The sequence below is a fragment of the Odocoileus virginianus genome, chromosome 6 (genome assembly GCF_023699985.2).
Source record: "Odocoileus virginianus isolate 20LAN1187 ecotype Illinois chromosome 6, Ovbor_1.2, whole genome shotgun sequence".
Lineage (NCBI taxonomy): Eukaryota > Metazoa > Chordata > Mammalia > Artiodactyla > Cervidae > Odocoileus > Odocoileus virginianus.
In genome coordinates, this window is record NC_069679.1 from 75,490,316 (window position 1) to 75,503,681 (window position 13,366).

The 13,366-nt window shown below is 47.3% G+C and overlaps 1 protein-coding gene across 2 annotated transcripts in view; it reads right to left on the minus strand.

Annotated features, from left to right (window-relative positions):
* Window positions 1-13,366, minus strand: part of POMT2 (protein O-mannosyltransferase 2) — a 46,632-nt gene that overhangs the window by 4,278 nt on the left and 28,988 nt on the right. The window contains exons 9-15 of one of the 2 annotated variants that reach the window (XM_020904624.2): window positions 12,932-13,041; window positions 8,946-9,012; window positions 6,662-6,731; window positions 4,882-4,960; window positions 3,568-3,719; window positions 3,041-3,132; window positions 1,905-1,981 (exon numbers count right to left, since the gene is read on the minus strand). In XM_020904624.2, the coding sequence (XP_020760283.2) occupies window positions 1,905-1,981; window positions 3,041-3,132; window positions 3,568-3,719; window positions 4,882-4,960; window positions 6,662-6,731; window positions 8,946-9,012; window positions 12,932-13,041 (647 nt within the window). Of the gene's footprint in view, window positions 1-1,904; window positions 1,982-3,040; window positions 3,133-3,567; window positions 3,720-4,881; window positions 4,961-6,661; window positions 6,735-8,945; window positions 9,013-12,931; window positions 13,042-13,366 lie in introns of both variants that reach the window. The other variant, XM_070469679.1, reaches the window with a different exon arrangement.

Sequence of the window (13,366 nt, forward strand, 5' to 3'; positions counted from 1 at the left end):
AATACCCCCTCGGAGGCACAAACCATGCTCTACTAAGGACCACGGGCCCAGCCCAAGAAAGATCCAGGCCTGGTTCGTTGAACCACCAGCTAGAGCTTTATTAAGCCCACACTTCAAGGGCTTGGGGGTCGTCTGCAGGCCTCCCTAGGGTGGCTGGGTCGCCCCTTCAGGGTAGAAAGTGCAGGGGGGTGTCAGACCCAAAGGGGCCAGCTGCACAGCCCCTCAATCACTACGGCCATCTTAAGAACCCCACAATGAAGAATGAATCCTTCTGGACCTCAGAGCAGCTGCTGAGGGAAATCCATTCCTTCCAGCCAGTACAGTTCAGCCCTAAATCCAGGGACTCCAGCCAGAGTTAGAACAAGCCAAGGGCATCCTACACATTAAACTCTTCAGAAACCGAGCTCCTTTAGTAAACCAAGAAATGGAAGCAAGGAAAATCCGTAACCACGACAAGCATGTATATCTGTGCATTGTTCTCTATGCTTAGCACCCAGGAGGCTTGTTCCAGGTAACCTTAGCAGGCAAGGTGCGTTCTCTGCCCACGCCTGAGAACCCTGCTCAGCTATCAGATGCCCTGCAGTTTCTATAGTCCAGACAATTTTGTTCTCTCCCCCTATTAAGTTTCCTTATGTCCCTTTTCTTCTTTGATTCCACCTCTTAGATAATGAAAGAAGAAATGAGACTATTTATTTAGACTTAGTCTTAAAATTCTACCCAGATCTAAAATGATATTTTGACTGACAGGCACATATTCAAAAGAGCTCTGTCATCAGGCCACAGTGACAGCTACAAGCACAGAGTCAGGAAAGTAGTGACCCGGAGATTGGTTACTGTCAACCCATCACCTCCCAATGTGCAAAAATGACAAAACTTGAATTTTTAACTTTAATCTACTGAAACAAGCCAACTGTATTGACCAAGTACTGCTTACAGAATCACTTGCAGTAGAGACCAACTGACAACGCTCACCAGGAAAGAAAGAACAAGCGCTACTGCTCTCTGCACCGACGGAGACCCACAAACCTGGCTCTGAACGCTGTTCCGCAGAGCACCCGTGTTCCATAAGTTACAGCGAAGAGGCTCCCCCTCAACAGCAAAACTGCAGCAGGGGTTTTCTAGTTCAAAGGGGAAATTTTAAGCTAGTGGGTAGAATTTTCTCAATTCAAAGATTTTGTCTCTCAATTGTTTTTAAACCTATGTCAGCTATAAGCTACTAATGATAGAGTACAAACAGTGAGTCTTTAAAACCTTAAAAAGCATCAACCATGCCCCCCTGTGCCGTTTGTTTCTCTCTAGGAACATGAGTGGGGTCCTGGTTGGGATTTTATGCTGCATATAAGCAACACACTCAAATTGGCCTTTCATCCTAGCTGATTCTAATTTCATATGATGGCATCAACTATCAGTGTCTCATGATTTTCAACCAAGAGCACTGTGAAGGTCAGGGGCTCTGCCACTTGAACAGATCTGAGACTCACTTAGAGGCAGAGGACTGTAGCGGTTACTCGCACTGACTCTGAAGGCCTAGATCCACTGCTTCCATTTAGCTGTGACCCTGGGTAAGTTCCTTAACCTCTGTGCTCAATTCTCTCTTCTATAAATGGGAGACAGTAATCTCTGGAGCACTGCCATGAGTAGTGAGTGAGTTAATGCATGTGCAGTGCTTACAGCAGTGCCCGGCACACAAGAGCTACATAAGTGTTCACACAGTTACCCCCAGCAGCATCACCACCATCATTTAGTGCCCTTGAAGACCAAGTTTAAGTCGGTATGTGAAGACACTTTCAGAGTCCTCCACAAGGGGGTAGCGGGCCTATAGCATGGTTACTGATCTGTGATCCAAATCTGCGGATGCCTGAGAGTTCTTAGAGAAGCTGCCCAATGGGAAGGGGTCACAATACCCGGATCATCACCATGTGGGACTCCAGCATTATCTCAGGGAAACTGGGCTGCAGCACTTCCAAGCTGATGTTTGGCACTGGAAAAAGAAAGACAGAGGCGTGAACCTTCCTCACACAGCCTCTCCTCACAGCTGTCTGTCCATGGTATCCACTCTGCGGTCAGGTCTGAGTGTAACCTTCCTGCCAAGTCAACAAGCCTGTGAGAGTGCTGAGGAATTCTCCACCATCCCCTCAGCCTGTAGCACTCAGCAGGCACTCTGAGGGAGGCAATGGCAACAGCTGGAAAGCCCCGCCCCGCCCCACCACCCACCGGAGGCGCCCACAGCCCTCAGGCCGTCACCCTTCATGACGGTGCTGCCCCAAAGGCTCCCGCACCTGAAGCAGTCTTCACACGTGAAGACTGAGACCCAGCCTATCTCATTCACCAAGGCATCCCCAGGGCCCCACACGGCTCCCAGCATACTCGTCAGTGAATTGTTTAATTAGCTAGTTAATTAGCTGGTTGGTTAAATTAGGTGGTAAGAATGAAGTGGGAAGCATGAAGAAGAAAAATCCACCCTAAAGGGGGTAGTTTAGGAGGCAGATGATGAGCTCAGAGACTCGCTGAGTTGAAGATGACAGTGGAACGGAAATGTCAAATTGGAGCCTGGGAGTATAATACAGGATCAATCAAGGGCCGTGGCCATCACCTTCTGTAATAGCCTCGGCTGGATGTGAAGAGGGGAGGAGCCTACACAAGGGCAGAAGGGGAAAGCACCAGCTTGCTCTGAGCCTTGAGGGTAGGGAGGTAACCCACAGAGGGGACAGAGAGCCCAGAAGGAGGCAAGCAGATGGACCTGCACTGCAGGCGGCAGGAAGAGTTAAATCCAGTGAGAGGCAACCAGCTCTGGCCCTGAGTGAGGCCACCGGTCACTTGTGGGAGAAGAGTTTAAGGAGGATAGGAAGTCTAAGTGAACAGGCAGAAAAAGGAGCTACCCATGCAGACAATTCATATGAAGAGACTAGGTTTAAAAAAGGAAGAAAATGGCAACAATAAGATACCATGGCAGCAGAGTCTGTAAAGGTTTATTTTCCTCAGATGAGTGTGACTTAGAGATGTTCCCTTCAGAGCCAGCCCAGGACATGACCTCACTCACATTTGGGATTGATATGGTCCTCCACATTCCAGATGGAGCTGAGGGTTTCCTTTAGGTATGGTGTGCATGTGACTTCCAACTGCTCCCAGCCCCTATGAAAAGGAGTCACAAATGTCTCTCAGAAGACCTGAAACTCAGCAGACAGAGGTACTGTCAGCTGCATGGAACTCTTCTCTTTCCAACCTAGCGGCCATGTTCTTTCCAGCCTCTCATTTTTCTATTCCATGACTATCCCAGAAGTAGTCTAGCCTACATCATGCCCAGGTTAGAGACACAGAACCAGAGAGCTATCACAGGCCAGAGACATAACTGCTCAACTATTACAACACGTAAACCACCACAGAAACTCTGGAGTGCTGGGCTCCATAAAGTTCTTGATGCCTTTTCTCTCTCCATCCACCACAAAGAAAAAGCAAACAAGAGGTGAACACTGATCATTCGGGAATGGAAGTCTGGGGCATCCTCCTTGTAAGTGTGAAAGGAAAAGCATGAGCCACTGCTGGGACACCAAAACCCCAGAGACTTACCACTTGGGCAGGACCTTTCCCGAAGAGCCCAGGACACAACCTGTGACCAGATGGATGAGGCGAATTCGACTTCTCAGCACTTTGATTCGGTTTCCAAATTTTCTGTTAATAACCTCAATCCGCCAGAAGTCATTCGAGTCCCCTGACCCATTCTGCCACATAAATCAAGAAAAAAATACAAAGAAAATATTAATAAGATGACTTTAGAGAAGGCACATCAAAAAAGGGAGATGGTCAGCCTTTCAGATGCCATCATGTTACAGAGGTCAAAGGCCAAACTGGCCTAAGTGACTGAGGTGGGAAGGAGAAAAAGAGGGCCAGAGAAACATCCCAAGAGACATCCCACGTGACTGACATTGCCCCAGGCCTCACTATCACAACCAAGGAAAGTAGTATGAAGCCTGGAACCTGAAGTCCAATTCTCCACAGAACTACAGTTTAAGTTCTAAATAGATGCTTCTGCCCTTAAATTAAACTCAAGACATCACCACAAGCCAACAGAAATAAATTTGGGTCATTTGCATCCATCACCATGGCCATATGGACACTCATCCACCTAAGGAATGTCTAGCCTAGATATCATACTGTGGAAATTAAGACAGTTGCGTCTAATTCACATCAGGAGATGCCCACCAGACAAAGATAAAGTTCAGAGTCTTGGCTCTAGTATAACGTGGGATGAGCAAATGGAAGGAGGATTGGGAACTCTACCTTAAGGAATCCAGAGTCTTTACTGAAGCACCAAAGGGATTTGGAAGGGAACTTAGACAGATAGTCATATATCTACCTTCCCACTAGGTGTTTTTGCTTTCAAACTCCTCCCCAAGTCGTAAGTACTCATAGAGCTTCCTCGATGAGCTGTATCACCCCAAGGAGTAAAAATCCAAAAGCAAGGTGGACAATATCCCTCTGCAGAACAGACAGCTAATCCGTAAAAATAAAGCCAATGAGAATTTGGGATCTGGCAAAGGATAGACCTATATATTCCTCTGGGTTCATATTGTGGCCCTGTGGCTTCTGAGTACAATGTGATTTTAAAAGAGACTCAAATAGTATTCATATTTGACATTTATTATGTGTCAGAACACAAAAATGGCATGGTTATTATAGGCAGCAAGAGATGGAAAAAAATAGACTTCACAGGCGGCCTTTCCCACAGCAAGCCTAGCCAAAAAGCTCCTGCATGCTAAGAGTCCCTGCGCAGTCAATCGTTAGGAACGTTCCGGAATGCTGGGAAGGCCATGCTCCGCCTCACGGCCCTAAGCCAGGCCCCACATGTTTGGCGTCCTGCTCACACTCGAGTGGCTCACTTACTATGCCATAGCCAGTGACCTGATAGTGTTTCCGGGTCAGGGGGGCCTCGTGATAGTGACTGTGCAAGTTCCGAGAAGTCCTGGAAATGAAGAGAGAGAAGTGCCATTATCTTGAAGAAAAGAGATGTGTAATGTTTCTTCTTTTACCCAGGATATCTAGAGTCATCTGTTCAGGCCAGAAAAACTAGAATCCAAACCACTAAATCCAACATACCAGGACCTTCTTGCCCATCCACGCACAAGAAACACCCAGAGAGCTGGAGAGCAGCCCACGCCAGGAGGGACAGACCAGCAGGAGTATGGGACCACATGCCAAGAAAAGGCTTCACTTTTGTTCACCCGTAACTCGAGCTGGGGGGAGAGGGGATGACTGAACACGTTGGTGGTGGGAGGCAAGCTAGTCTGACTTATGAGGCAGCTTCAGGGGGAAGAAAATTAAAATTTGTAATCCACATATGCCAGAGACAGGTAAACCTCTTCGCTCCCATCTACTGTTTCTGCTCCTATCAGTTTTACAAACTGGGGATCTGTGCAGGAAGTGGAGGGTTTAACAGATTTTATTTACTTTTTTATAATAATCCTTACTTTTGGCCATAACAAGTAGTCAATGTTCATTATAAAAATAAAATTAAAATTTAAGTATCCATAAACCTGACTAAGGAAAAAACACTGCTTATATATAGATAGATATATAAAATAACCACTGATTTTATTTTAAAAATCTGTATGTGATAATTCATATGAAACTTCTGCAGGGCTGCTTCTGTCATCTACTGTTCCCATTCATTTTGCACACAGTGCCCTATTTCCTTGAGGGTTTGGTTACTTTTTGGGTGCACTGTTACTGAAAAACTATTTATAGGAATGGATAACAACATTTCTTTCCCAAAAGAGGGTTCACATTTGCTTTTGGCCAGGCACCTAGGAGACATTACATCTAGGATTATGTTCATTTAAATTCATGCCTTGACGATTTTGAGACAATCCAGGTGAAATGAATTTGGATTGCAAATCCATGTGAAGATCAGCTGGTAATCACTACTTCTCAGGAACCAGATTTTGTTCCCCCGACAAACCTTAACACCCAGGGCACCTTGACCTCCCAAACAAACTCTGAATATAGGTAGATACGGCAGATTTACCCTAACACCAAGCCTTTGGGGGTTACAAATCTGGAGGAGTGAAGATCACAATAACTCACCACTTTGGGTGAGCCTAGAGCTTGGTCTTTAAAACTTCTTCTCTCAAGAGACAGTGAAAAACCAAAGCTCAAAACTCAAGATCGCAGGTTCAAGGCAGAAGGGGCCACAGCATCCCACTTTTTCTCTGTATTTCCCCTTTCACTGAGATTTTGACGTAGTAACTCCTTACTATCTTGTTGGTTCTTTATGCTTTTCAGAAGATGTTTTTACATTGTTCTGGCATTTTTAGTTATTTTCAGGGAGAACACTGGAGAAATGAACTAGTTTGCCATATTCAGAAACAGACTCCTATATCTTTTTAAAGGCAACCCCTTAAGAAGAAATTTTGGGCCATTCAAATACTGCTCCCTCCACCCTGGGTAAAGGGAAACTGAAAGGTACCCTCAAAGTCCAACTTAAAGTCCAAAGCTTCCCAAAGCCAAAATAGGCAAAGTAATCATTCTCCCATTTTAGCACAGCAGCCTTGCTCCTTTACTGGGGCCTCAGTCCACATCTGATTCTGTTTATTTCCAGCTTAAAAGAGATCCCTACCTTTGGCGCTCAAACCACTCACTTATGCTAAGCAGCAAATTTACTTACTCTTTGTGTTCTAGTCGAATGATGTCTCCATGTCTCACAAACTCCACTGGGAGTGAAGGGTCTAGGGGATCTGCTAAGAAGAAACAAGCACTGATGTCCGAAATCGTTCACTCACTAGTATTAATCGAGGGCCTACCAGTAAAGAGTTATAGCATTTATAATGTGGTACGTGTCTGAGGTGCTGACAGAAAGCTGTGGGACCAAAGCCAACTGTCTGAGGGGAGAAGGGAAGAGTGTCCCAGAGATAATGCTTGAAAAGACTCTTAAAAGAGAGGGAAAATTTTGTCAGCTGAATGAGTCGGGAAAAGGCACAGAGGTATGAAAGAGCAAAACTCATTTGATCAACGGCAAATGACTTCACATGGTTAAGGTGGGAGAGCAGAAAGAAGGGGGGAATCGGCCAGGGGGTGGACAAGTAGGGAAGACCGTGTATACCAGGCTGGGAAACGTGGCCTTTATCGGCCAAGCACTGAAGCCCCTTACTAGAGGATTTTTAAGCTGGGAAGATAAATAATAAGATTTTCCTTTGGGTAGTAAAAATAAAAGTCTTCCAAATATTAATTCCATGCAAATAACCATTTGCACAGCTCTCTTCAAAATCAAACGTTAAACCCTACATATTTTGCCAGTGATTATTTTGTCTCTGGCAATAAACTTGGTCAATGTGAGCCAAAGAAAATGATGAAAGAAAAGGACTACTTCTATATCATCAAGATGTCAAGACCAATGAGGATCTAACGAAGTGATGATAGTGGAAAAGGAAAGTGGCAGTAATCACAGCAACACAGAAGGATCCTTGCAAATTTCTGTCCCAGGAGTGGACACCAACACTCAAGGTCAGGAAAGACAGATTTGCCAGGACAAATCACTGGCTCACAAGAGAATTCGAGAACTCAACTGGAGAGATGCCCACTCCTATGCTGCCTTCTAAGGTCTCTTAGAAAGAATATTCAGCAAGATGGCAGCTCAGATACGTCAACGGGGAGGGAATTTTACTTCACATGGGCCTGTGGGGGAGGGGCACTTGTGGCCATAAAGAACACAGAGACCTTCATCGAGACAGTTCCCACTTCCCAAATGCTTGAGGCAACCTGCCTTCACATGACTCCTTCGTCACTGGGTGAAATGCAGCCACCTTAACCTGGAAGCTACAACAGGGTAACAGAACAGGGATGTTTAAAGATTTGGTCTGTGCCCACGTGACTTTAGAAAGAAAGCTGGTTTTCCCTCATAAATCCTCATTGCAATAGACCACTTATACTTGGCCTGTTAAGTACCAGTCTTATAAGGGTACAGAACAGACCCGGGAGAGGAACCTGGCAGGCTACGGTCCACAGGGTCGCAAAGAGCTGGACGTGACTGAAGAGACTGAGCATGCAGGCACACAATGGTGTCACAGAGTTTGTATTACTGAGGAGTAGGTACAAAGACACTGGTCACATTGGTCATGTTTCTAGCCAGAAAACCACAGCAACAGGAGGAGCTGGGGAAAGGAACAGAGAAGATGAATTTAAATGAGAAGTTGCCACTTCCCACAGGAGCAGCTGACTCGAGACAGGCTGAGCCAGGTGGCGTTTGCCGAGGAGTCACAGTGAACACCTGCGGCATAAGACAATTGGAAAGTGAGCAGGAGATGTTTTGTTCTCTTCTCAACTACAGCAGAAGGCACAGTCTGCAGGTAGCCAGCTGTCTGTCCAAAAAACAGAAGATACAGACACAGCCCTTGTCACAAAGCCCTAGGAGCCCAACAGGTGTGCTTCAGAGCTGCTTCGCCCAGGCCAGACAGAGGCAGCCTAGACAAGCCCAGCCACAGGGCTGGCAGGCCCATGAGTCTCCCACTGACTGGCCCAGGCCTGGGACGAGCAGTGGGCAGCAGCCCTCTATCACATCCAGACACGCAAGCCTCACCACACGCTGGGGTCTGCAAGGTTTGCTGTGCTCTGAATCAGACACGAGAGCAGCGACTGTGTGTCCCCGATACGTGCCCAGGGAACCTCATCCAGACCACGTCTGAGCCTCTGGCTGCTCTCTGGCTTCAAAATGACAGCTCTCAGGGCCCGATCGTATCACTCTTGCTCACTGCTTATCCCAAGACCAACCACAGTCCTTGGGACATAGCAGGGGCTCAATAAATCACTGTTGAAAGGATAACTGAGATCAGTGAAGATGGCAAAGATGCTCAGGAAAGCCCATCCTAGAACCATTCTTTTGGAAGCATGAGAAATGTTAAGGAGGGCTCAGAGTAAGTAACAATAGAAGAAGCATCAGTTCTCTGCTGCATTACCTGAGTTCGAATTATGCTTCTTGATAATCCATAGGTTGTTGTAGTCCTTGTGCAAATAGGTGGTGACCTGGGTGGGGTGGGGGAAGGAGGAGGAGGTGGGAGGGAGGAGAGTGTCACCATCAGCGTAGTCAGCCACAGGACAGTCAGCAGCGAGCCAGGACTGCTCTGGGCTCTCTCAGAAGCCCCAGCCACCAACCCGAGGGGCCATGTTTCCCAACAGGGCCAGAAACAGCGATTGGTAAGTGCGGTTCTCTCCTTCCTTCGGCACTTAGAGGCATCTTCCCACAAAAGCCCTTTTGATTGGTCTCTTTGTGCCTCCCTGCATCCTGTCTTTCAAGTTCCAGCCTCCTAGAGGCAGGAATCATGACAACACAGTGTAACAGTGCAGTCTACAGCACCCAAAGAGGATTTAGTGCATTTTAAAAAGTCATCAAGACCATGCCTCAAACTCTCTAAATGAAAAATTCAGGCTGTTATGTTTTCGAGAATGTGGCCAAATGAAATGGAAAAAGTTCTATTAATATCTTGTCCTAGAAGCCTAAAATTTTAGCCATAGCCATTTTGTATATGCTAATTTTTAAAAATGGTGTGTGTGTGTGTGTGTGTGTGTGTGTGTGTATGCCCGTGCACACGTATGTAATGCTGCAATTAATCTACCAGCGAAAATCTTGGGAACCCCAATAACAAAGGAATAGTTAACATGATGGAATGTCCACAGGAAAGAACATTACAGAGAAAACATTTCAGGGCATGTTTTTTTTACCAGCACAGGAAAAGGCTTATAAAATGCTGCTGTTGGAAACAGCTACCATCTATTGCCAGGCCCTGTGCTAAGCACTGGGCATGTCTCATCTCTAGGCTGTGGGTACAATGCTTACCCTCACCTTACAAGGAAGCTGAGGCTGAGCAATTCCACTCAAGTTTACGCAGCTTGTCAGCTCGAGAGACAGGATTCAAACCCAGCCAGCTAATCCCAAAGCTCCCAGGATAGACTACATACATACAATCATGTCAAGCATGTAAACAAGCACATAAATACCCAGAAGCAACAGAAATAAACGCCTCTCTTACAATGTGAGTTTTAATAACTCCAGTTGGATAAAACATGACATTTTCTTCCAAAGTGATTTGGAATTAGCATACAGGAAAAAAATTATGCACCTATTATGGCTGCTTTGTTTCAGTGGCTCTTGCTTTCTCAGAAAAAATTAGGGACAATAGTATTAAGAACATACAAGAAGTTAAAAGTTTGACAGCCAAAGAGAAATTAAGTCCTAACTCTGGAACGAAAGCCCATACAGCTGCTTCACCCAGCCTGAATTTATTCGAGGATGCTAAGGTTTTGCGGTGCTCACAGGTGCACTCTGTGCTGTTTACAAAAATCCTTATCATTAAAATTCCTATTAGAAAAGTCATTTATTTATTATGAATATAGTCCATGACCTCTTTTTCCCACTGAAACATTTATTTTCACAATGAAGTTTCTTTATAATATGAGGTCTCCTAGGAACATAGGTATCCTATTACAATAGAATGTTGTACATCAATCTACATGGATAAACACTGGTCCTCAGATTATGTCTAACTTTTTTTTAATACTTCTCTACATTTTCCAGTTTTACTTTATAAACATATGCTTTTAAAAATATTTAAAAATCAAGACCTAGAGTTGCTGACAAGACATGGACCTAGAGGGCAGGGAGGGCTACTAGAGGCTATTAAAGTCCAATCCCCCAGTTTACTGATGGAGACACAGGTGAGGAAGGCTCGGAGACTCGGTCAGTGACAAAGGCAGACCCTCTGTCCCTTGGCCTACATGCTCGTTCTAGACGGTTCTCACAAACTCATGTCTCCACCCATGGGCTTCAAGGGGGTAACACTAAGACCAGCTTCAGAGGGCCTTTCAGAACACGGCTCTTTGCACAGTATGAGTGAATGAGTGTTAGCTGCTCAGTCATATCTGACTCTTTGGCGACCCCATGGACTGCAGCCTGCCAAGGCTCCCCTGTCCATGGGATTCTCCAGGCCACAGTACTGGACTGGATTGCCATTCCCTTCTCCAGGGGATGTTCCCTACCCAGCGGTTGAGCTCGGGTCTCCTGCAGTTGCAGGCAGATTCTTTACTACCTGAGCCACCAGGGAAGTCACAGTATAGAGGTTCCCTTTCGCCACATCTGTTACTGTAACATGACATCAGTAGCAAGGTAACACCACAGAAGGGCAAATTGTATGTTAGACTCCTCTGGAAAGCTTAAAATTGAAACAAAAATACACAAGGCATGGGCCCCATCCCAGACTGATTAAGCAAGAATCTCAGAATTTTTTAAAAGCTCTCCAGAGGATTCTATGAAAAAAGTGCAGTCAGGGCTGAGAACCATTACACTAGAGAGAAGCAAAGAGCCCAGAATGGGAACTGATACAAAAACCCAATACTCTGGGTCAACTTTCTAGTAAATAAGGAAATAATAATAAAACACTTTGAGATGCAACAGTTTCTCACAGAGTAAAGATTTCGCCCATTTTGCAGGAAGAGAAATCACACTTTAAGCTTCTCAGACAGCAGCCAGCCCTGCAACCCCCTCCTCCCTCTCTCTCCTCAGGTCACCGGATCTGCGAGCTCGGCCCTGACCACACCACAGAAGACTCCTGGTCAGAGCTGCCAGGCCTCCTTCTCCACGGTCTCTGCAGCACCTGAACTGCCGGCGTCTCCTGCCCCCGGAGGCTCTGCCGGGCCCTCCCCGCCCACTCCCTCCTCCTCAGCTGCTCCCCCAGTGCCACGCTGAGCGCCTTTAATGCTGCTTTACACACTGCCCTCCCCTCTGCACACCCCTTCAGGGCAATGTCACTGTGTCACTAACACCTGTATGCTACACACTCACATCTCCTTCCTGAGACAAGCCCCAGGCCTAGAACACACACCAAAAACTCATCTCCAAAGCCATGCTTCCTCCTCCACTTCTGATTACGGTGAGCCAGCATCATCACACATACACCTTGACCTTCTGGCCTCCAGACTACAGACCTGATACAGCTCACCCCTGACATCTGTCTCTGGGCCCTGAATCGCTCCCCTCCTCTCCCTGAGGTCTGTTCACTGTCCTTTGTTGTGACTGTTGCCTCTGGTCTGCTCCTCCTTCCAATCCATCACACTCCTGCTAGAGCTGTCTTTCTAAACTAGCAACCAAATCACATCTTATCTCTTAATAAGTTTCAATGCCTCCCCAGTGTTGGCAGAACAAAATTAAATCTACTGGAGGCCCCTTCACGAGCCGGCCCCACCAACCTCTCCAACACCCTCTCCCTCTCAGGCACTGTCCCCACAGCCACACCAACCACCCCATCACGTGGACACGGACAGGGTCCCTCACTTGTTCAGATGATACTCATGGCTAACCCTTCAACGAGCACTTCACATGGATTATCTCCCTCAATCCTCACAGCAACCTTATGACAATTAAGATGAGCCCACGGAAGCACAGAAAGGTTAAGGAATTTGTTCAAAGTCACACTCTAGTGGAACCAGGATTCAAACTCAGATACACAAGTCTGGCTCCCAGGCCTGCGTCTATAACCTTTATGCTCTACTCATCATCCACTCTGTGCTGGCCGCCGAGCTAGGCACCTGAGCCTCCCAGAAGCCAGCAGTCGGACAGCAAGGGGAGAGGAGGAGGAAGCGCTCCCAGTTCAATGGGAAGAGGGTTACCGTCAAGGGTGCTCGTCAAGGGTGCCGAGAAAGCCGCCCATACCACACACCTGACCCAGGACCAGGAAGAGGCGGGACGTGGTGGTTGGAGGGGACGTCCCCAGTGGAAGCCTGGGAAGCTGGAGTTAGCTAGGGGAAAGAGGAAAGGGTGCAGGAGGGGGCAGGATATCCCAAGCAGGGGAAACAGTGTGGGACAGGATGGGAAGGCAAAAGGGAAGGGCGGGTTTGGGCACGGCGATCAGCGCGGTGCGGCCGTGGCACGAGTGTACGGAGGGTCACTGACCTGCTGCTGGCGGGCGCCGACGCCCTCAGGGTAGAAGTGCCTGTGTGAGTGGAGGTAGCCGACGGCCATCCGCAGGTTCTTCACGGTGATCACGGAGCCGTAGGCCAGGTCTGCAAGGGGAGGGCAGCAGACGGCATGAGCTGGCCCGGGTGGATGCGGCCCCTGACTGGGCGGGGGGTGGCGCTGAAGCCACAGGAGCCCCCAGCCCTTTAACAGACTCCACTGGGCCCAGGACTGCAGAAAGCAGGACACGCAGCAGCCTCCTCACCCCAAGGGAGTCACCTCAAGAGGGAGGTGACCACAGTCTCACCTGAGCCCTCCCCACCCCGAAGCACTTCAGAAGAGACTGGGTATTCACAATGTTATTATCAAAGCACTGTTTATAATAGCAAAGACTAGAAACAACTTGTCCCTTAGTCAAGTTCTACTATGTCC